The sequence below is a fragment of the Ranitomeya imitator genome, chromosome 5 (assembly GCF_032444005.1).
Source record: "Ranitomeya imitator isolate aRanImi1 chromosome 5, aRanImi1.pri, whole genome shotgun sequence".
In the NCBI taxonomy this organism is placed as follows: domain Eukaryota; kingdom Metazoa; phylum Chordata; class Amphibia; order Anura; family Dendrobatidae; genus Ranitomeya; species Ranitomeya imitator.
This window is the reverse complement of record NC_091286.1, coordinates 8,608,676-8,629,937: the sequence shown is the minus strand read 5'-3', so window position 1 is coordinate 8,629,937 and position 21,262 is coordinate 8,608,676. Positions and strand designations below refer to the sequence as shown.

At 48.8% G+C, this 21,262-nt stretch overlaps 1 protein-coding gene across 2 annotated transcripts in view; it reads right to left on the bottom strand.

Moving 5' to 3' along the window:
- LOC138681058 (uncharacterized) overlaps positions 1 to 21,262 on the bottom strand; it is a 137,646-nt gene that overhangs the window by 75,428 nt on the left and 40,956 nt on the right. Inside the window, exon 2 of one of the 2 annotated variants that reach the window (XM_069768276.1) lies at positions 9,237 to 9,343. The exons of the other annotated variant lie outside the window; for it this stretch is intronic. Within the exon in view, the coding sequence (XP_069624377.1) occupies positions 9,237 to 9,343 (107 nt within the window). The remainder of the gene's footprint in view (positions 1 to 9,236; positions 9,344 to 21,262) is intronic. 2 annotated transcript variants of the gene reach the window in all.

Sequence of the window (21,262 nt, the reverse complement as noted above, 5' to 3'; positions counted from 1 at the left end):
TCTGCAAAGCTAAGTTTTGCTTTTGTTATTTTGTTGCTATTTTTCAGTCCAGCTTGCTTTATTGGTGTTTTTCTCGCCTGCTGGAAGCTCTGAGACGCAGAGGGACGACCTCCGTACCGTTAGTCGGTGCGGAGGGTCTTTTTGTCCCCTCTGCGTGGTTATTTATAGGTTTTTGTGCTGACCGCAAAGTTATCTTCCCTATCCTTGTTCTATTCAGCTAGTCGGGCCTCACTTTGCTAAATCTGTTTCATCTCTATGTTTGTGTTTTCATCTTACTCACAGTCATTATATGTGGGGGGCTGCCTTTTCCTTTGGGGAATTTCTCTGAGGCAAGGTAGGCTTATTTTTCTATCTTCAGGCCTAGCTAGCTTCTCAGGCTGTGACGAGGCGCCTAGGTTCTGGTCAGGAGCGCTCCACGGCTACCTTTAGTGTGGTTGGATAGGATCAAGGATTGCGGTCTGCAGAGTTCCCACGTCTCAGAGCTCGTTCTATTATTTTGGGTGTTTGTCAGACCACTGTATGTGCTCTGACCTCCATGTCCATTGTGTTACTGAATTGCCTTCATATCAGTTTTCATAACAGTACAGGAAGCCAACAGTGCTAATGATTCTCAATAGAGGGAAAAAAGAAGTTCTGAGACCATTTTTTTTTCTTTGCACTGTGTTTTGTCTTTTTTTTCCCCTAGACATTTGGGTGGTTCAGGACACGGGTGTAGCAATGGACATTAAAGGTCTGTCTTCATGTGTGGATCAGCTCTCGGCAAGAGTACAAAAGATTCAGGACACTATTGATCAGAAATCTGTTAGAGCCGAGAATTCCTATTCCAGATTAGTTTTTTGGAGATAGAATTAAATTTCTGAGTTTCAAAAATAATTGTAAACTATTTCTGGCTTTGAAACCTCGTTCTTCTGGTGACCCAGTTCAACAGGTTAGGATCGTCATTTCTTTTTTGCGCGGCGATCCTCAGGACTGGGCGTTTTCTCTTGCGTCAGGAGATCCTGCATTGAGTAATATTGATGCGTTTTTCCTGGCGCTTGGGTTGCTGTACGATGAGCCTAATTCAGTGGATCAGGCAGAAAAGAATTTGCTGGCTCTTTGTCAGGCTCAGGATGAGATAGAGGTATATTGTCAGAAATTTAGAAAGTGGTCAGTGCTCACTCAATGGAATGAATCTGCGCTGGCAGCTATATTCAGAAAGGGTCTCTCTGAAGCCCTTAAGGATGTTATGGTGGGATTTCCTATGCCTGCTGGTTTGAATGAGTCTATGTCTTTGGCCATTCAGATCGGTCGACGCTTGCATGAGCGTAAATCTGTGCACCATTTGGCGGTATTACCTGAGCTTAAACCTGAGCCTATGCAATGTGATAGGACCTTGACTAGAGTTGAACGGCAAGAGCACAGACGTCTGAATGGTCTGTGTTTCTACTGTGGTGATTCCACTCATGCTATCTCTGATTGTCCTAAGCGCACTAAGCGGTCCGCTAGGTCTGCCACCATTGGTACGGTACAGTCAAAATTTCTTCTGTCCGTTACCTTGATCTGCTCTTTGTCATCGTATTCTGTCATGGCATTTGTGGATTCAGGCGCTGCCCTGAATTTGATGGACTTGGAATATGCTAAGCGTTGTGGGTTTTTCTTGGAGCCCTTGCAGTGTCCTATTCCATTGAGAGGAATTGATGCTACGCCTTTGGCCAAGAATAAACCTCAATACTGGACCCAGCTGACCATGTGCATGGCTCCTGCACATCAGGAGGTTATTCGCTTTCTGGTGTTGCATAATCTGCATGATGTGGTTGTGTTGGGGTTGCCATGGCTACAAGCCCATAGTCCAGTATTGGATTGGAAATCCATGTCGGTGTCCAGCTGGGATTGTCAGGGGGTACATGGTGATGTTCCATTTCTGTCAATTTCGTCATCCACCCCTTCTGAGGTCCCAGAGTTCTTGTCTGATTACCGGGATGTATTTGATGAGCCCAAGTCTGATACCCTACCTCCGCATAGGGATTGTGATTGTGCTATCAATTTGATTCCTGGTAGTAAATTCCCTAAAGGTCGATTGTTTAATTTATCCGTACCTGAGCACACCGCTATGCGCAGTTATGTGAAGGAATCCCTGGAGAAGGGGCATATTCGCCCGTCATCGTCGCCATTAGGAGCAGGGTTCTTTTTTGTAGCCAAGAAGGATGGTTCGCTGAGACCTTGTATTGATTACCGCCTTCTTAATAAGATCACGGTTAAATTTCAGTACCCCTTGCCATTGTTGTCTGATCTGTTTGCTCAGATTAAGGGGGCTAGTTGGTTCACAAAGATAGATCTTCGTGGTGCGTATAATCTGGTGCAAATTAAGCAAGGCGATGAATGGAAAACTGCATTTAATACGCCCGAGGGTCATTTTGAGTATCTAGTGATGCCGTTCGGACTTGCCAATGCTCCATCAGTGTTTCAGTCCTTTATGCATGACATCTTCCGAGAGTACCTGGATAAATTCCTGATTGTGTACTTGGATGACATTTTGATCTTCTCGGATGATTGGGAGTCTCATGTGAAGCAGGTCAGAACGGTTTTTCAGGTCCTGCGTGCTAATTCTTTGTTTGTGAAGGGATCAAAATGTCTCTTTGGTGTGCAGAAGGTTTCATTTTTGGGGTTCATCTTTTCCCCTTCTACTATCGAGATGGATCCTGTTAAGGTCCAAGCCATCCATGATTGGACTCAGCCGACATCTCTGAAAAGTTTGCAAAAGTTCCTGGGCTTTGCTAATTTTTATCGTCGCTTCATCTGCAATTTTTCTAGTATTGCTAAACCATTGACCGATTTGACCAAGAAGGGTGCTGATGTGGTCAACTGGTCTTCTGCTGCTGTGGAAACCTTTCAAGAGTTGAAGCGTCGTTTTTCTTCTGCCCCTGTGTTGTGTCAACCAGATGTTTCTCTTCCGTTCCAGGTCGAGGTTGATGCTTCTGAGATTGGAGCAGGGGCTGTTTTGTCGCAGAGAGGTTCTGATTGCTCAGTGATGAAACCATGCGCTTTCTTTTCCAGGAAGTTTTCGCCTGCTGAGCGAAATTATGATGTGGGCAACCGAGAGTTGCTGGCCATGAAGTGGGCATTCAAGGAGTGGCGTCATTGGCTTGAAGGAGCTAAGCATCGCGTGGTGGTATTGACTGATCATAAGAACTTGACTTATCTCGAGTCTGCCAAGCGCTTGAATCCTAGACAAGCTCGTTGTTTTTTTGCCCGTTTTGACTTTGTGATTTCGTACCTTCCGGGCTCTAAAAATGTGAAGGCGGATGCTCTGTCTAGGAGTTTTGTGCCCGACTCTCCGGGTTTGTCTGAGCCGGCGGGTATCCTCAAGGAAGGAGTAATTGTGTCTGCCATCTCCCCTGATTTGCGGCGAGTGCTGCAAAAATTTCAGGCTAATAAACCTGATCGTTGTCCAGCGGAGAGACTGTTTGTCCCTGATAGGTGGACGAATAAGGTTATCTCTGAGGTTCATTGTTCGGTGTTGGCTGGTCATCCTGGAATCTTTGGTACCAGAGAGTTAGTGGCTAGATCCTTTTGGTGGCCATCTCTGTCGCGGGATGTGCGTACTTTTGTGCAGTCCTGTGGGATTTGTGCTCGGGCTAAGCCCTGCTGTTCTCGTGCCAGTGGGTTGCTTTTGCCCTTGCCGGTCCCGAAGAGGCCTTGGACACATATCTCTATGGATTTTATTTCAGATCTTCCCATTTCTCAAAAGATGTCAGTCATTTGGGTGGTCTGTGATCGCTTTTCTAAGATGGTCCATCTGGTACCCTTGTCTAAGTTGCCTTCCTCCTCTGATTTGGTGCCATTGTTCTTCCAGCATGTGGTTCGTTTGCATGGCATTCCAGAGAATATCGTTTCTGACAGAGGTTCCCAGTTTGTTTCGAGGTTTTGGCGAGCCTTTTGTGGTAGGATGGGCATTGATTTGTCTTTTTCCTCGGCTTTCCATCCTCAGACTAATGGCCAGACCGAACAAACCAATCAGACCTTGGAAACATATCTGAGATGTTTTGTTTCTGCTGATCAGGATGACTGGGTGTCCTTTTTGCCTTTGGCTGAGTTCGCCCTTAATAACCGGGCCAGCTTGGCTACCTTGGTTTCGCCATTTTTCTGCAACTCTGGGTTCCATCCTCGTTTCTCTTCAGGACAGGTTGAGTCTTCGGACTGTCCTGGTGTGGATACTGTGGTGGACAGGTTGCAGCAGATTTGGACTCATGTAGTGGACAATTTGACCTTGTCCCAGGAGAGGGCTCAACGTTTTGCTAATCGCAGACGCTGTGCGGGTCCCCGACTTCGTGTTGGGGATCTGGTTTGGTTATCTTCTCGTCATATTCCTATGAAGGTTTCCTCTCCTAAGTTTAAACCTCGTTTTATTGGTCCGTATAGGATTTCTGAGGTTCTTAATCCTGTGTCTTTTCGTCTGACCCTCCCAGACTCCTTTTCCATACATAATGTATTCCATAGGTCGTTGTTGCGGAGATACGTGGCACCTATGGTTCCATCTGTTGACCCTCCTGCCCCGGTTTTGGTGGAGGGGGAGTTGGAGTATATTGTGGAGAAGATTTTGGATTCTCGTGTTTCAAGACGGAAACTCCAGTATTTGGTTAAATGGAAGGGTTATGCTCAGGAAGATAATTCCTGGGTTTTTGCCTCTGATGTCCATGCTCCCGATCTTGTTCGTGCCTTTCATGTGGCTCATCCTGGTCGGCCTGGGGGCTCTGGTGAGGGTTCGGTGACCCCTCCTCAAGGGGGGGGTACTGTTGTGAATTCTGTGGCAGAGCTCCCTCCTGTGGTCACAAGTGGTACTTCGGCTGATTCTCTCTGGGATCTTCCGTTTGTGGAGGAAAGTGGTACTGCAGCTTCTGAGTTTCCTCCCTCAGGTGATCTGGTGAGCTCGTTAGCTTCTTCTCTACTTAACTCCACCTGATGCTTTGATCCATGCTTCCTGTCAATGTTCCAGTGTTGGACTGGTTTTTTCCCTGGATCATTCCTGTGGCCTGCTGCTCTGCAAAGCTAAGTTTTGCTTTTGTTATTTTGTTGCTATTTTTCAGTCCAGCTTGCTTTATTGGTGTTTTTCTCACCTGCTGGAAGCTCTGAGACGCAGAGGGACGACCTCCGTACCGTTAGTCGGTGCGGAGGGTCTTTTTGTCCCCTCTGCGTGGTTATTTATAGGTTTTTGTGCTGACCGCAAAGTTATCTTCCCTATCCTCGTTCTATTCAGCTAGTCGGGCCTCTTTGCTAAATCTGTTTCATCTCTATGTTTGTGTTTTCATCTTACTCACAGTCATTATATGTGGGGGGCTGCCTTTTCCTTTGGGGAATTTCTCTGAGGCAAGGTAGGCTTATTTTTCTATCTTCAGGCCTAGCTAGTTTCTCAGGCTGTGACGAGGCACCTAGGTTCTGGTCAGGAGCGCTCCACGGCTACCTTTAGTGTGGTTGGATAGGATCAGGGATTGCGGTCTGCAGAGTTCCCACGTCTCAGAGCTCGTTCTATTATTTTGGGTGTTTGTCAGATCACTGTATGTGTTCTGACCGCTATGTCCATTGTGATACTGAATTGCCTTCATATCAGTTTTCATAACAGGAGGTCACTCGATGTCGCAGTCACAGTGTTGAGCTATAGAGCTGGAATCGCGGCTGAGGAGAAGGGGGACATAATAATGCTGCTGCTTATTGGGCGCCCACCCGACAGATGAATTCTGTGAATTCTCCTTCTGAGCGTTCTGTGTCTGCGACATGGCGCGTTCTGGTGTTTTTCGTCTAATGTTCTAGTTCTTCTATCCAGATTCAGCAGAAGAACTAACCCCGCAGAGAAAGAATTGAAAACGTTCAGATGAGAAAATTCTCATTGGAAAGTAAACCTAGGACATGTGTTTATATGTATAATAGGAAAATAGTCTCACGTGCTTGGTCCTTGACAATGGTGGAGGCCAAGTGCAGAACTTCACTGGACCTCATCAGACAGTGTCCCTTGGCTCTTACGTCATTAGACAGCGCCCCTTGGCTATTACGTCATCGGATATCGCCCCATGGCTCTGACATCATCGGAAATTGCCCCACGGCTCTGACGTATTGGACAGCGCCAAGCGGCTCTGACATCATCGGATTGTGCTCCTCGGCTCTGATGTATGGAATAGCGCCCCTTGGCTCTTACGTCATCAGATAGCACCCCGCGGCTCTGACGTATAGGACAGCGCCCCGCGGCTCTGATGTATCGGACAATGGCCCGCGGCTCTGATGTATCGGACAGTGCCCCGTGGCTCTGATGTATTGGACAGCGCCCCATGGCTCTGACATCATCGGATTGTGCTCCTCGGCTCTGATGTATGGAATAGCGCCCCTTGGCTCTTACGTCATCAGATAGCACCCCGCGGCTCTGACGTATAGGACAGCGCCCCGCGGCTCTGATGTATCGGACAATGGCCCGCGGCTCTGATGTATCGGACAGTGCCCCGTGGCTCTGATGTATTGGACAGCGCCCCATGGCTCTGACATCATCGGATTGTGCCCCGCGGCTAATATATCGGACAGCGCCCCGCGGCTCTGATGTATTGGACAGCGCCCCATGGCTCTGACATCATCGGATTGTGCCCCGCGGCTCTGATGTATCGGACAGCGCCCCGCGGCTCTGATGTATCGGACAGTGCCCCACGGCTCTGATGTATCGGACAGTGCCCCGCGGCTCTGATGTATCGGACAGTGCCCCACGCCTCTGACTTCATCGGACAGCGCCCCGCGGCTCTGATGTATCGGACAGTGCCCCACGCCTCTGACTTCATCGGACAGTGCCCCGCGGCTCTGATGTATCGGACAGCGCCCCGCGGCTCTGACTTCATCGGACAGCGCCCCGCGGCTCTGATGTATCGGACAGCGCCCCGCGGCTCTGATGTATCGGACAGCGCCCCATGGCTCTGACATCATCGGATTGTGCCCCGCGGCTCTGATGTATCGGACAGCGCCCCGCGGCTCTGATATATCGGACAGCGCCCCGCGGCTCTGATATATCGGACAGCGCCCCACGGCTCTGATATATTGGACAGCGCCCCGCGGCTCTGATGTATCGGACAGTGCCCCACGGCTCTGATGTATCGGACAGTGCCCCGCGGCTCTGATGTATCGGACAGGGCCCCGCGGCTCTGATGTATCCGACAGCGCCCCACGGCTCTCATATATAGGACAGCGCCCCACGGCTCTGATATATCGGACAGCGCCCCGCGGCTCTGATATATCGGACAGCGCCCCGCGGCTCTGATGTATCGGACAGTGCCCCGCGGCTCTGATGTATCGGACAGTGCCCCGCGGCTCTGATGTATCCGACAGCGCCCCGCGGCTCTGATGTATCGGACAGTGCCCCACGGCTCTGATATATCGGACAGCGCCCCACGGCTCTGATATATCGGACAGCGCCCCGCGGCTCTGATATATCGGACAGCGCCCCGCGGCTCTGATGTATCGGACAGTGCCCCGCGGCTCTGATGTATCGGACAGTGCCCCGCGGCTCTGATGTATCGGACAGTGCCCCGCGGCTCTGATGTATCCGACAGCGCCCCGCGGCTCTGATGTATCGGACAGTGCCCCACGGCTCTGATATATCGGACAGCGCCCCACGGCTCTGATATATCGGACAGCGCCCCGCGGCTCTGATATATCGGACAGCGCCCCGCGGCTCTGATGTATCGGACAGTGCCCCACGGCTCTGATGTATCGGACAGTGCCCCGCGGCTCTGATGTATCGGACAGTGCCCCACGGCTCTGATGTATCGGACAGGGCCCCGCGGCTCTGATGTATCCGACAGCGCCCCACGGCTCTGATATATCGGACAGCGCCCCGCGGCTCTGATATATCGGACAGCGCCCCGCGGCTCTGATGTATCGGACAGTGCCCCGCGGCTCTGATGTATCGGACAGTGCCCCACGGCTCTGACTTCATCGGACAGCGCCCCGCGGCTCTGATGTATCGGACAGTGCCCCGCGGCTCTGATGTATCGGACAGCGCCCCGCGGCTCTGATGTATCGGACAGTGCCCCACGGCTCTGATATATCGGACAGCGCCCCGCGGCTCTGATGTATCGGACAGTGCCCCGCGGCTCTGATGTATCGGACAGTGCCCCACGGCTCTGATGTATCGGACAGGGCCCCGCGGCTCTGATGTATCGGACAGCGCCCCGCGGCTCTGATATATCGGACAGCGCCCCGCGGCTCTGATGTATCGGACAGGGCCCCGCGGCTCTGATGTATCGGACAGTGCCCCACGGCTCTGATATATCGGACAGCGCCCCGTGGCTCTGATGTATCGGACAGTGCCCCGCGGCTCTGATGTATGGAACAGCGCCCTGTAGCTCTGACGTCATTGGACAGCGCCCCGCGGCTCTGATTTATCGGACAGCGCCCTGCGGCCCTGACGTCATCGAATATAGCCCTATAGCCCCGCGGTTCTGACGTATTGGACAGCGCCCCACTTAGTAGGTTGGTCAGCGATGGGTTAATGCTAATGTCCCGCTCAGCAAATTCCCACTAGAATGAGGCACTTTCTGCCTACTTGTTTATGGTCTCCAGGGAGCACAAAATTGTAAATGTCAATATCTTACAGCAACAGGACAGAGGCAGTGCCCAATAAAGGCGACGTAACTGCCGGATCCCATTATGAAAGGTTAATGTACTGCAGCAGTAATCGGAGTTTGTTACAATGTATCAGTGCAGGTGACAGGTTGAGTCCAGGATGTTCACATCACAGAGGATTCTGCACTGGATACAAATGTAACAAACCCTCAGCTGTGAGAAACATTCAGTGACAGCAGGCAGAATACTGAGGCTCTGTGCACACGTTGCGGATTTGACGCTGTGGATTCGCAGCTGTTTTCCATGAGTGTACAGTGCCATGTAAACTTATGGAAAACAAAATCCGCAGTGCACATGGTGCAGAAAAAAACGTGCGGAAACGCAGCAGTTTACATTCCGCAGCATGTCAATTCTTTGTGCGGATTCCGCAGCGGTTTATACCTGCTCCATAATAGGAATCCGCAGATGTAAAACCACAGGTGAAATCTGCATAAAAACCGAGGAAAAAATGCGGCAGAGCGGTTTACCTGCGGATTTTGCAAAAACAGTGTGGAAAAATCCGCACAGGAATCCGCAACGTGTGCACATAGCCTGAATGTTATCAGGAAACTTTCCACTGTCCAGAAAAAGCTTCTTGTGTTTCTAATATTCTGGATGTTACTCACCGGAAGAGCAAGAAAAGCATTGAAATACTCCAAGAAGAGGTCGTCGTAGATGAGCAGCTCCTCGAGGTCGGCGGCATGGATGTCCGGCGCTGCCGAGAGAAGGAGTCCTGGCGTAAGAGAAGCGTTACATCAGGTCACGTGATCACCGATTCTGGGGTCAATGCTGCCCCCTGTCAATCATAATATGGCTGCACCTCATCCGTCCCAATAACCGAGACGGACAGCGGCACTACACAGGTGTCAGGACCCTCCGCATCACAAGTTATCCTCCAGTCACCTCCAGAGCTGCACTCACTATTCTGCTGTTACATCCTGTCTTATCCTCCAGTCACCTCCAGAGCTGCACTCACTATTCTGCTGTTACATCTTGTCTTATCCTCCAGTCACCTCCAGAGCTGCGGTCAGTATTCTGCTGTTACATCATGTCTTATCCTCCAGTCACCTCCAGAGCTGCGGTCACTACACTGTGTTCCAAATTATTATGCAAATTGGATTTAAGTGTCATAAAGATTTAATTGTTTTGTTTTTCAAATAAACTCGTGGATGGTATTGTGTCTCAGGGCTCAATGGATCACTGAAATCAATCTTAAACACATGTGATAATTAGTTTTCCAGGTGATTCTAATTAAAGGAAAAATACTTAAAAATTATGTTCCACATTATTAACAGGCCACAGGGTTCAAGTAATATGGGAACTAAAAGGGATCTCTCTGCTGCTGAAAAGTGTTAAATAGTGCAATGCCTTGGACAAGGTATGAAAACATTAGATATTCCACGAAAACTTAAGAGTGGTCATCATACTGTGAAGAGATTTGTGACTGAAACAGAGCACAGACAGAGTTCATGCAGATAAAGGCATAATGAGGAAGGTTTCTGCCAGACAAATTCATGGGATTAAGAGAGCAGCTGCCAAGATACTATTACAAAGCAGCAAACAGTTATTTGAAGCTGCTGATGCCTCTGGAGTCCCTCGAACCTCAAGGTGTAGGATCCTTCAAAGGCTTGCTGTGGTGCATAAATCTACTATTCAGCCACCCCTAAACAGTGTTCACAAGCAGAAAGAGTTGCAGTGGGCCCAGACATACATGAAGACTAATTTCCAAATAGTCTTGTTTACTGATGAGTGTCAAGCAACCCTGGATGGTCCAGATGGATGGAGTAGTGGATGGTTGGTGGAGGCCACCATGTCCCAACAAGGCTGTAACGACAGCAAAGAGGTGGTGGAGTCATGTTTTGGGCCAGAATCATGGGGAAACAGCTGGTGGGACGCTTTAAGGTTCCTGAAGGTGTGAAAATGACCTCTGCAAAGTATTTAGAGTTTCTGACTGACAATTTTCTTCCATGGTGTAAAAAACAGGAGCAAAATCATCCTCACGCTGACAATGCCCCATCTCATGCTGCAAAGAATACCCTTTGAGGGTGACCTGGCTGTCATCTGTGTCCAGGCGACCCCGCATTCTCCTACAGGTCCCAAAAGGCAAAGCCTCACCCTATTATAACAGGGTGTATTAGGTCCTTGACTATTTAAATCTCATGGGATTTGGTGCCACATTTTGTGTCTGTAACCACTCGGGCAACAGGGTAATCTTTAGCGTCCCCATGGATCCAGCGGACGCCAACCATCATCCCAGGAATCAGCCGGTGAGAAAATGTGGCCATCACTTGGATTACCAAACTTCCTAAATCCAGCCGACCAGTCATTTTCACTCCATTCACCGATAAGGGGCATGCCTGCGGCCCCTCATCTGGTTTAGGGACAGGACTGCAGGCAGGGTATGCAAATTATGAGCAGTGCTGTCCTATGCTGCAGTCCATTGTCTCGGTTGTCAGGGGGCAACTGTTGGCCATGTGTCCCGGGGTATGACACCTCCAACAAATCTTGTTATGAGGTGGGGCCCTTGGCAACAACTCAGACACCCTTTGGGCTCTTGGACGCCCCCTAGATGTGGATCTAGTTCCCTTCTTTAGGGTGTCAGACTCCCTTTGGGTAATCCCAGCATGGAGTTGTTAAGACCCCTTGCCTCCTCAAGAAATACTGGACTGATGTGTACCTTTCTTACAGACCCACCAGGTCATCATCATTCTGGAGATCTCCTTCGGCAACCCAGGATTGCACCGGACTTGGTAGGGAGTGTATGAACCTGTCCATGACATCCCACTCTGTTATGTTTGCTAATGACAGGTGTTATGAAGGCAATCCAGAAACACAGTGTGCTTAGCGATCAGAGCGCACACAGTGATCTGACAAATACCCAAAAATACAAGAACGAGCTCTGAGACGTGGAAACTCTGTAGACTGCACACCTGATCCTATCCTAAACACAACTAAAAGCGGCTGTGGATTGCGCCTAACAACTACCTAGGCAACTCGGCACAGCCTAAGAAACTAGCTAGCCTGAAGATAGAAAAATAGGCCTGACTTGCCCCAGAGAAATTCCCCAAAGGAAAAGGCAGCCCCCCACATATAATGACTGTGAGTAAGATGAAAAGACAAAACGTAGGGATGAAATAGATTCAGCAAAGTGGGGCCCGATATTCTAGGACAGAGCGAGGACAGTAAAGCGAACTTTGCAGTCTACAAAAAACCCTAAAGCAAAACCACGCAAAGGGGGCAAAAAAAAAACCCACCGTGCCGAACTAACGGCACGGCGGTACACCCTTTGCGTCTCAGAGCTTCCAGCAAAACAAAAGACAAGCTGGACAGAAAAAAGGCAACAAAAAAGCACTTAGCTATACAGAGCAGCAGGTCACAGGAACAATCAGGAGAAGCTCAGATCCAACACTGAAACATTGACAAGGAGCAAGGATAGCAGCATCAGGCGGAGTTAAGTAATGAAGCAGTTAACGAGCTCACCAGAACACCTGAGGGAGGAAGCTCAGAAGCTGCAGTACCACTTGTGACCACAGGAGTGAATTCAGCCACAGAATTCACAACAGTACCCCCCCCTTGAGGAGGGGTCACCGAACCCTCACCAGAGCCCCCAGGCCGACCAGGATGAGCCACATGAAAGGCACGAACAAGATCGGAAGCATGAACATAAGAGGCAAAAACCCAGGAATTATCTTCCTGAGCATAACCCTTCCATTTAACCAGATACTGGAGTTTCCGTCTAGAAACACGAGAATCCAAAATCTTCTCCACAATATACTCCAATTCCCCCTCCACCAAAACCGGGGCAGGAGGCTCAACAGATGGAACCATAGGTGCCACGTATCTCCGCAACAACGACCTATGGAATACATTATGTATGGAAAAGGAGTCTGGGAGGGTCAAACGAAAAGACACAGGATTGAGAACCTCAGAAATCCTATACGGACCAATAAAACGAGGTTTAAATTTAGGAGAGGAAACCTTCATAGGAATATGACGAGAAGATAACCAAACCAGATCCCCAACACGAAGTCGGGGACCCACACGGCGTCTGCGATTAGCGAAAAGTTGAGCTTTCTCCTGGGACAAGATCAAATTGTCCACTACCTGAGTCCAGATCTGCTGCAACCTATCCACCACAGAATCCACACCAGGACAGTCTGAAGACTCAACCTGTCCTGAAGAGAAACGAGGATGGAACCCAGAATTGCAAAAAAATGGAGAAACCAAGGTAGCCGAGCTGGCCCGATTATTAAGGGCGAACTCAGCCAACGGCAAAAAGGACACCCAATCATCCTGGTCTGCAGAAACAAAACATCTCAGATATGTTTCCAAGGTCTGATTGGTTCGTTCGGTCTGGCCATTAGTCTGAGGATGGAAAGCCGAGGAAAAGGATAGGTCAATGCCCATCCTACCACAAAAGGCTCGCCAAAACCTTGAAACAAACTGGGAACCTCTGTCAGAAACAATATTCTCAGGAATGCCATGCAACCGAACCACATGCTGAAAGAACAAAGGTACCAAATCAGAGGAGGAAGGCAATTTAGCCAAGGGCACCAGATGGACCATCTTAGAAAAGCGATCACAGACCACCCAAATGCCTGACATCTTTTGAGAAACGGGAAGGTCAGAAATGAAATCCATCGAAATATGTGTCCAAGGCCTCTTTGGGACCGGCAAGGGCAAAAGCAACCCACTGGCACGAGAACAGCAGGGCTTAGCCCTAGCACAAATCCCACAGGACTGCACAAAAGTACGTACATCCCGTGACAGAGATGGCCACCAGAAGGATCTAGCCACTAACTCTCTGGTACCAAAGATTCCAGGATGACCAGCCAACACCGAACAATGAAGTTCAGAGATAAGTTTATTAGTCCACCTATCAGGGACGAACAGTTTCTCTGCTGGACAACGATCAGGTTTATTCGCCTGAAATTTTTGCAGCACCCGCCGCAAATCAGGGGAGATGGCAGACACAATGACTCCTTCCTTGAGGATACCCGCTGGCTCAGATAAACCCGGAGAGTCGGGCACAAAACTCCTAGACAGAGCATCCGCCTTCACATTTTTAGAGCCCGGAAGGTACGAAATCACAAAGTCGAAGCGGGCAAAAAATAACGACCAACGGTCCTGTCTAGGATTCAAGCGCTTGGCAGACTCGAGATAAGTCAAGTTCTTATGATCAGTCAATACCACCACGCGATGCTTAGCTCCTTCAAGCCAATGACGCCACTCCTCGAATGCCCACTTCATGGCCAGCAACTCTCGATTGCCCACATCATAATTACGCTCAGCGGGCGAAAACTTCCTGGAAAAGAAAGCACATGGTTTCATCACTGAGCAATCAGAACCTCTCTGTGACAAAACCGCCCCTGCTCCAATCTCAGAAGCATCAACCTCGACCTGGAACGGAAGAGAAACATCTGGCTGACACAACACAGGGGCAGAACAAAAACGACGCTTCAACTCCTGAAAAGCTTCCACAGCAGCAGAAGACCAATTAACCAAATCAGCACCCTTCTTGGTCAAATCGGTCAATGGTTTGGCAATGCTAGAAAAATTACAGATGAAGCGACGATAAAAATTAGCAAAGCCCAGGAACTTTTGCAGACTTTTCAGAGATGTCGGCTGAATCCAATCCTGGATGGCTTGGACCTTAACTGGATCCATCTCGATAGTAGAAGGGGTAAAGATGAACCCCAAAAATGAAACTTTCTGCACACCGAAGAGACACTTTGATCCCTTCACAAACAAAGAGTTAGCACGCAGGACCTGAAAAACCATTCTGACCTGCTTCACATGAGACTCCCAATCATCTGAGAAGCTCAAAATGTCATCCAAGTAAACAATCAGGAATTTATCCAGATACTCACGGAAGATGTCATGCATAAAAGACTGAAACACAGATGGAGCATTGGCAAGTCCGAACGGCATCACTAGATACTCAAAATGACCCTCGGGCGTATTGAATGCAGTTTTCCATTCATCTCCTTGCCTGATTCTCACCAGATTATACGCACCACGAAGATCTATCTTAGTGAACCAACTAGCCCCCTTAATCCGAGCAAACAAGTCAGATAACAATGGCAAGGGATACTGAAATTTAACAGTGATCTTATTAAGAAGGCGGTAATCAATACACGGTCTCAGCGAACCATCCTTCTTGGTTACAAAGAAGAACCCTGCTCCCAGTGGTGATGACGATGGGCGAATATGTCCCTTCTCCAGGGATTCCTTCACATAACTGCGCATAGCGGCGTGTTCGGGCACGGATAAATTAAATAATCGACCTTTAGGGAATTTACTACCAGGAATCAAATTGATAGCACAATCACAATCCCTATGCGGAGGTAGAGCATCGGACTTGGGCTCTTCAAATACATCCTGATAATCAGACAAGAACTCTGGGACCTCAGAAGGGGTGGATGACGAAATCGACAAAAATGGAACATCACCATGTACCCCCTGACAACCCCAGCTGGATACCGACATGGAATTCCAATCCAATACTGGATTATGGGTTTGTAGCCATGGCAACCCCAACACGACCACATCATGCAGATTATGCAACACCAGAAAGCGAATAACTTCCTGATGTGCAGGAGCCATGCACATGGTCAGCTGGGCCCAGTATTGAGGTTTATTCTTGGCCAAAGGTGTAGCATCAATTCCTCTCAATGGAATAGGACACCGCAAAGGCTCCAAGAAAAACCCACAACGTTTAGCATAATCCAAATCCATCAGATTCAGGGCAGCGCCCGAATCCACAAACGCCATGACAGAAAACGACGACAAAGAGCATATCAAGGTAATGGACAGAAGGAATTTGGACTGTACAGTACCAATGACGGCAGACCTAGCGGACCGCTTAGTGCGCCTAGGACAATCAGAAATAGCATGAGTGGAATCACCACAGTAGAAACACAGACCATTCAGACGTCTGTATTCCTGCCGTTCAACTCTAGTCATAGTCCTATCGCACTGCATAGGCTCAGGTTTAACCTCAGGCAGTACCGCCAAATGGTGCACAGATTTACGCTCGCGCAAGCGTCGACCGATCTGAATGGCCAAAGACAAAGACTCATTCAAACCAGCAGGCATAGGAAATCCCACCATGACATCCTTAAGAGCCTCAGAGAGACCCTTTCTGAACAAAGCTGCCAGCGCAGATTCATTCCACTGAGTGAGTACTGACCATTTCCTAAATTTCTGACAATATACTTCTATATCATCCTGACCCTGGCACAAAGCCAGCAAATTTTTCTCAGCCTGATCCACTGAATTAGGCTCATCGTACAGCAATCCGAGCGCCAGGAAAAACGCATTGACACTACTCAATGCAGGGTCTCCTGGCGCAAGAGAAAATGCCCAGTCTTGAGGGTCGCCGCGCAAAAAAGAAATAATAATCAAAACCTGTTGAATAGGATTACCAGAAGAATGAGGTTTCAAGGCCAGAAATAGCTTACAATTATTTTTGAAACTTAGAAACTTAGTTCTATCTCCAAAAAACAAATCAGGAATAGGAATTCTTGGTTCTAACATAGATTTCTGATCAATAGTATCTTGAATTTTTTGTACATTTATAACGAGATTATCCATTGAAGAGCACAGACCCTGAATATCCATGTCCACACCTGTGTCCAGAATCACCCAAATGTCTAGGGGAAAAAAAAAAGTGAACACAGAGCAGAAAAAAAAAAAAAATGATGTCAGAACTTTTTCTTTCCCTCTATTGAGAATCATTAGTTGGGCTCCTTGTACTGTTATGTTTGCTAATGACAGGTGTTATGAAGGTAATCCAGAAACACAGTGTGCTTAGCGATCAGAGCGCACACAGTGATCTGACAAATACCCAAAAATACAAGAACGAGCTCTGAGACGTGGAAACTCTGTAGACTGCACACCTGATCCTATCCTAAACACAACTAAAAGCGGCTGTGGATTGCGCCTAACAACTACCTAGGCAACTCGGCACAGCCTAAGAAACTAGCTAGCCTGAAGATAGAAAAATAGGCCTGACTTGCCCCAGAGAAATTCCCCAAAGGAAAAGGCAGCCCCCCACATATAATGACTGTGAGTAAGATGAAAAGACAAAACGTAGGGATGAAATAGATTCAGCAAAGTGGGGCCCGATATTCTAGGACAGAGCGAGGACAGTAAAGCGAACTTTGCAGTCTACAAAAAACCCTAAAGCAAAACCACGCAAAGGGGGCAAAAAAAAACCCCACCGTGCCGAACTAACGGCACGGCGGTACACCCTTTGCGTCTCAGAGCTTCCAGCAAAACAAAAGACAAGCTGGACAGAAAAAAGGCAACAAAAAAGCAAAAAGCACTTAGCTATACAGAGCAGCAGGTCACAGGAACAATCAGGAGAAGCTCAGATCCAACACTGAAACATTGACAAGGAGCAAGGATAGCAGCATCAGGCGGAGTTAAGTAATTAAGCAGTTAACGAGCTCACCAGAACACCTGAGGGAGGAAGCTCAGAAGCTGCAGTACCACTTGTGACCACAGGAGTGAATTCAGCCACAGAATTCACAACACCACTCCATCATCTGCACTGGGGAGGCAGATTCCAGTGGCCACCACTTTAGAAACAGGTGTAGGACATCAAACATTTGGGACCGAATTTGTCTCCCCAATAGACCCAGTGGGGCACCTGTGGCACACTAACAGGCAGAGTTACTCCTAAGTGCGCCAGGATCTCAGTTTTCACCTTTTCATATTATTTTGCATCCTGCAAACCCAGGTCATAATAGGCCTTCTGCAGTTCCCCCATTAGAAATGGCACCAGAACTTCATCCACTGCTCAGGAGGTAGCATCCCCCATTCCGCCACCCTTTCGAACACCATCATGAATGTCTCGACATCATCACCCAGGGACATATTTGGCAAAGCTCTCCATACCGTCTTCCTCACATGTGAACCATCACCTTGAGTTTGGGGTGGGGCAGTTTCCCTGATGTGGACAGACTGCCAAGAGTTCCATTTGTTGTATCAGGAGTTTGCTGGTCTTCTGGAGGTTAGACTAAACCAACTGCTTGACTAGCTCCTCAATGGCTTCATCTGCCTTGACCCAGGACACACAGTTTCCAGATGGCAATCACCTGTGTCCTCTGGGATTTCTGCCCACTTTTGTAGCATGAATTGTAAGGGATCGGCTCATTGGTAGACGCTGGTGCACACACAACGATCTAGTTCATTGGTTGAAAACAAACGTGCGGTTTATTAAACGTCCATAAACCATCCTCTGGGTACAACAAGTATAACAAAACCAAAAGGGAGAATAAAGAGTCCACACATAGTGCGGGCTCACCCGTGTAAACCTCAGACCTTCACTTAGCCTGTCGCAGACAAAGCCACACAAGCAAGGTCTTTTCACCTTGCATACACTGTCCTAAAGATACAGCTGGACTTACTTATATCTGCCATACCACACCCTAGAGTGGGGATATGTAAGCAGCCAGTGTCAGTCATCTCTTTGACTGTTCGTAAACCCAACCCTTGACACTCCCTATTAACTCCCTCAGCACTACTAGTGCTGGAGCCTGGTTTACCGATGATACCAGCCTCGATGATACATATCTCCCCTCAAGGACCTGTCTGGTGGACATCTTACACAAGCCATCGGATGCTGGTCTTCCTGTTCATCTTGTTCCAAGTAGTCTTCCAACCATGATGCCCTTCTCCAGTGATTGCTCTCTTTGTATGATGTGTCCACAGTAGATGAGCCGTAGCTTGGTGATCCTTGCTTCCAGTGACATGTCTGGCTTGATTTGTTCCAAGATTGATTTGTTTGATCTTCTTGCCATCCATGGTATTGATAATATCCTTCTCCACCACATTTCGAAGGCGTTGATTCTTCTTTCTTGTTTCTATATAGTCCAGGTTTCGCATTCATATGTTACTACAGAAGAGACCAGACTATGTACGAGCTGTGTCTTCCACGACAGTGAAATGGTTCTTAATTTGAAGCCCTCGTCCAGTGACTTCATTATTGATTTGTCCGTAGCTATTCTCCTGTTGACTTCTGGTGTCTTCGCTGTATATTGAGTGATCCGAATAGGTTGACGTCCTTTAGAACTTCCAGCTTGTCGCCATCCATCCGTCAGTATCTTTGTCTTCTTTGTGTTGAGGAGCAGTCCCAAGCTCGTTGCTATCAATGTTGTATTCTCTGCGTATTTAACCCCTTAGCGACCGCCGATACGCCTTTTAACGGCGGCCGCTAAGGGTACTTAAACCACAGCGCCGTTAATTAACGGCGCTGTGGAAAAAGTGAATATCGCCCCCCAGAGTCGGATTTTCTCTGGGGTTTCGGCTGCCGGGGGTAGCCGAGACCCCAGAGAACATGATTCGGGGGTTTTTTAACCCACCCCGCATTTGCGATCGCCGGTAATTAACCGTTTACCGGCGATCACAAAAAAAAAAGCGATTTCTTTTTAATTTCTCTGTCCTCCGATGTGATCGCACATCAGAGGACAGAGAAAAGGGGAGAAAAGGGGTCCCAGGTAGCCCCCCAATACTCACCTGTCTCCCCCGATGCTCCTCGTGGCTCCCGGTGGGCGCCGCCATCTTCAAAATGGCGGGCGCATGCGCAGTGCGCCCGCCGGCCGGCCCCGGGAGAATCTTTGGGGTCTTGGCTACCGGGGGTAGCCGAGACCCCAAAGAGCATGATCGGGGTCGGTTTTACCGACCCCTGTTTTGCGATCGCCGGTAATTAACTGTTTACCGGCGACCGCAAAAAAAAAAAAAAAAGCTAAGTGTAATTCTCTGTCTTCTGATGTGATCGCACATCAGAGGACAGAGAAATAGGGGGATTCGGGGACCCTATCATACTTACCGGTGTCCCTGGGTCCTCCTGCTGCTCCTCCTGGCTGCCGGCGTCTTCTGGGGAAAAGAAAATGGCGGGCGCATGCGCAGTGCGCCCGCCATCTGTCTCCATCTGCCGGCCGGCAGGAGAAGAGCAGTTGGGGCTAAAATTAGGGTTAGGGGTAGGGTTAGGGTTAGGGGTAGGGTTAGGGCTAGGGTTAGGGCTAGGGTTAGGGGTAGGGTTAGGGCTAGGGTTAGGGGTAGGGTTAGGGGTAGGGTTAGGGGTAGGCGTAGGGTTAGGGGTAGGGTTAGGGCTAGGGGTAGGGTTAGGGTTAGGGCTAGGGTTAGGGTTAGGGTTAGGGGTAGGGTTAGGGCTAGGGTTAGGGTTAGGATTAGGGTTAGGGCTAAATTTAGAGTTAGGGTTGGCGCTAAATTTAGGGTTAGGCTTCTTTCACACTTACGTCGGTACGGGGCCGTCGCAATGCATCGGCCCGACATACCGATGCACGTTGTGAAAATTGTGCACAACGTGGGCAGCGGATGTAGTTTTTCAATGCATCCGCTGCCCAATCTATGTCCTGGGGAGGAGGGGGCGGAGTTACGGCCACGCATGCGCGGTCAGAAATGGCGGATGCGACGTACAAAAAAAGTTACATTGAACTTTTTTTGTGCTAGCGGTCCGCCAAAACACTGATCCAGTGCACGACGGACGCGACGTGTGGCCATCCGTCACGATCCATCGGCAATACAAGTCTATGGGCAAAAAACGCATCCTGCGGGCACATTTGCAGGATCCTTTTTTTGTCCAAAACGACGGATTGCGACGGATGCCAAAGGACGCAAGTGTGAAAGTAGCCTTAGGGCTAGGGTTAGGGTTGGGGCTAAAGTTAGGGCTAGGGTTGGAGCTAAAGTTAGGGTTAGAGCTGGGATTAGGGTTAGGGTTTGGATTAGGGTTGGTATTAGGGTTAGGGTTGGCATTAGGGTTAGGGTTTGGATTAGGGTTAGGTTTGGGATTAGGGTTAAGGTTAGGGTTGTGATTAGGGGTGTATTGGGATTAGGGTTAGGTTTGAGGTTAGGGTTGAGATTAGGATTAGGGGTGTGTTGGATTTAGGGTTTTGATTAGGGTTATGGTTAGGGTTGACATTAGGGTTGTTTTGGGGTAAGGGTTGTGATTATGGTTAGGGTTAGTGATTAGGATTATGGATCAGGTTGGGATTAGGGTTAGGGGTGTGTTGGGGTTAGGGTTGGAGCTAGAATTGGGGGGTTTCCACTGTTTAGGTACATCAGGGGGTCTCCAAACACGACAGCCAATTTTGCGCTCAAAAAGTCAAATGGTGCTCCCTCCCTTCTGAGCTCTGCCGTGCGCCCAAACAGTGGGTTACCCCCACATATGGGGCATCAGCATACTCGGGATAAATTGGACAACAACTTCTGGGGTCCAATTTCTCTTGTTACCCTTGTGAAAATAAAAACTTGGGGGCTACAAAATCCTTTTTGTGGAAAAATATATATATATTTTTTTTTTTATGACTCTGCATTATAAACTTCTGTGAAGCACTTGGGTATTCAAAGTTCTCACCACACATCTAGAAAAGTTCCTTGGGGGGTCTAGTTTCCAAAATGGGGTCACTTGTGGGGGGTTACTACAGGTTAGGTACATCAGGGGCTCTGCAATCGCAACATAATGCCCACAGACCATTCTATCAAAGTCTGCATTCCAAAAAGGCGCTCCTTCCCTTCCGAGCTCTGCCGTGCGCCCAAACAGTGGTTTACCCCCACATATGGCGCATCAGCGTACTCGGGATTAATTGGACAACAACTATTGTAGTCCAATTTCTCCTGTTAC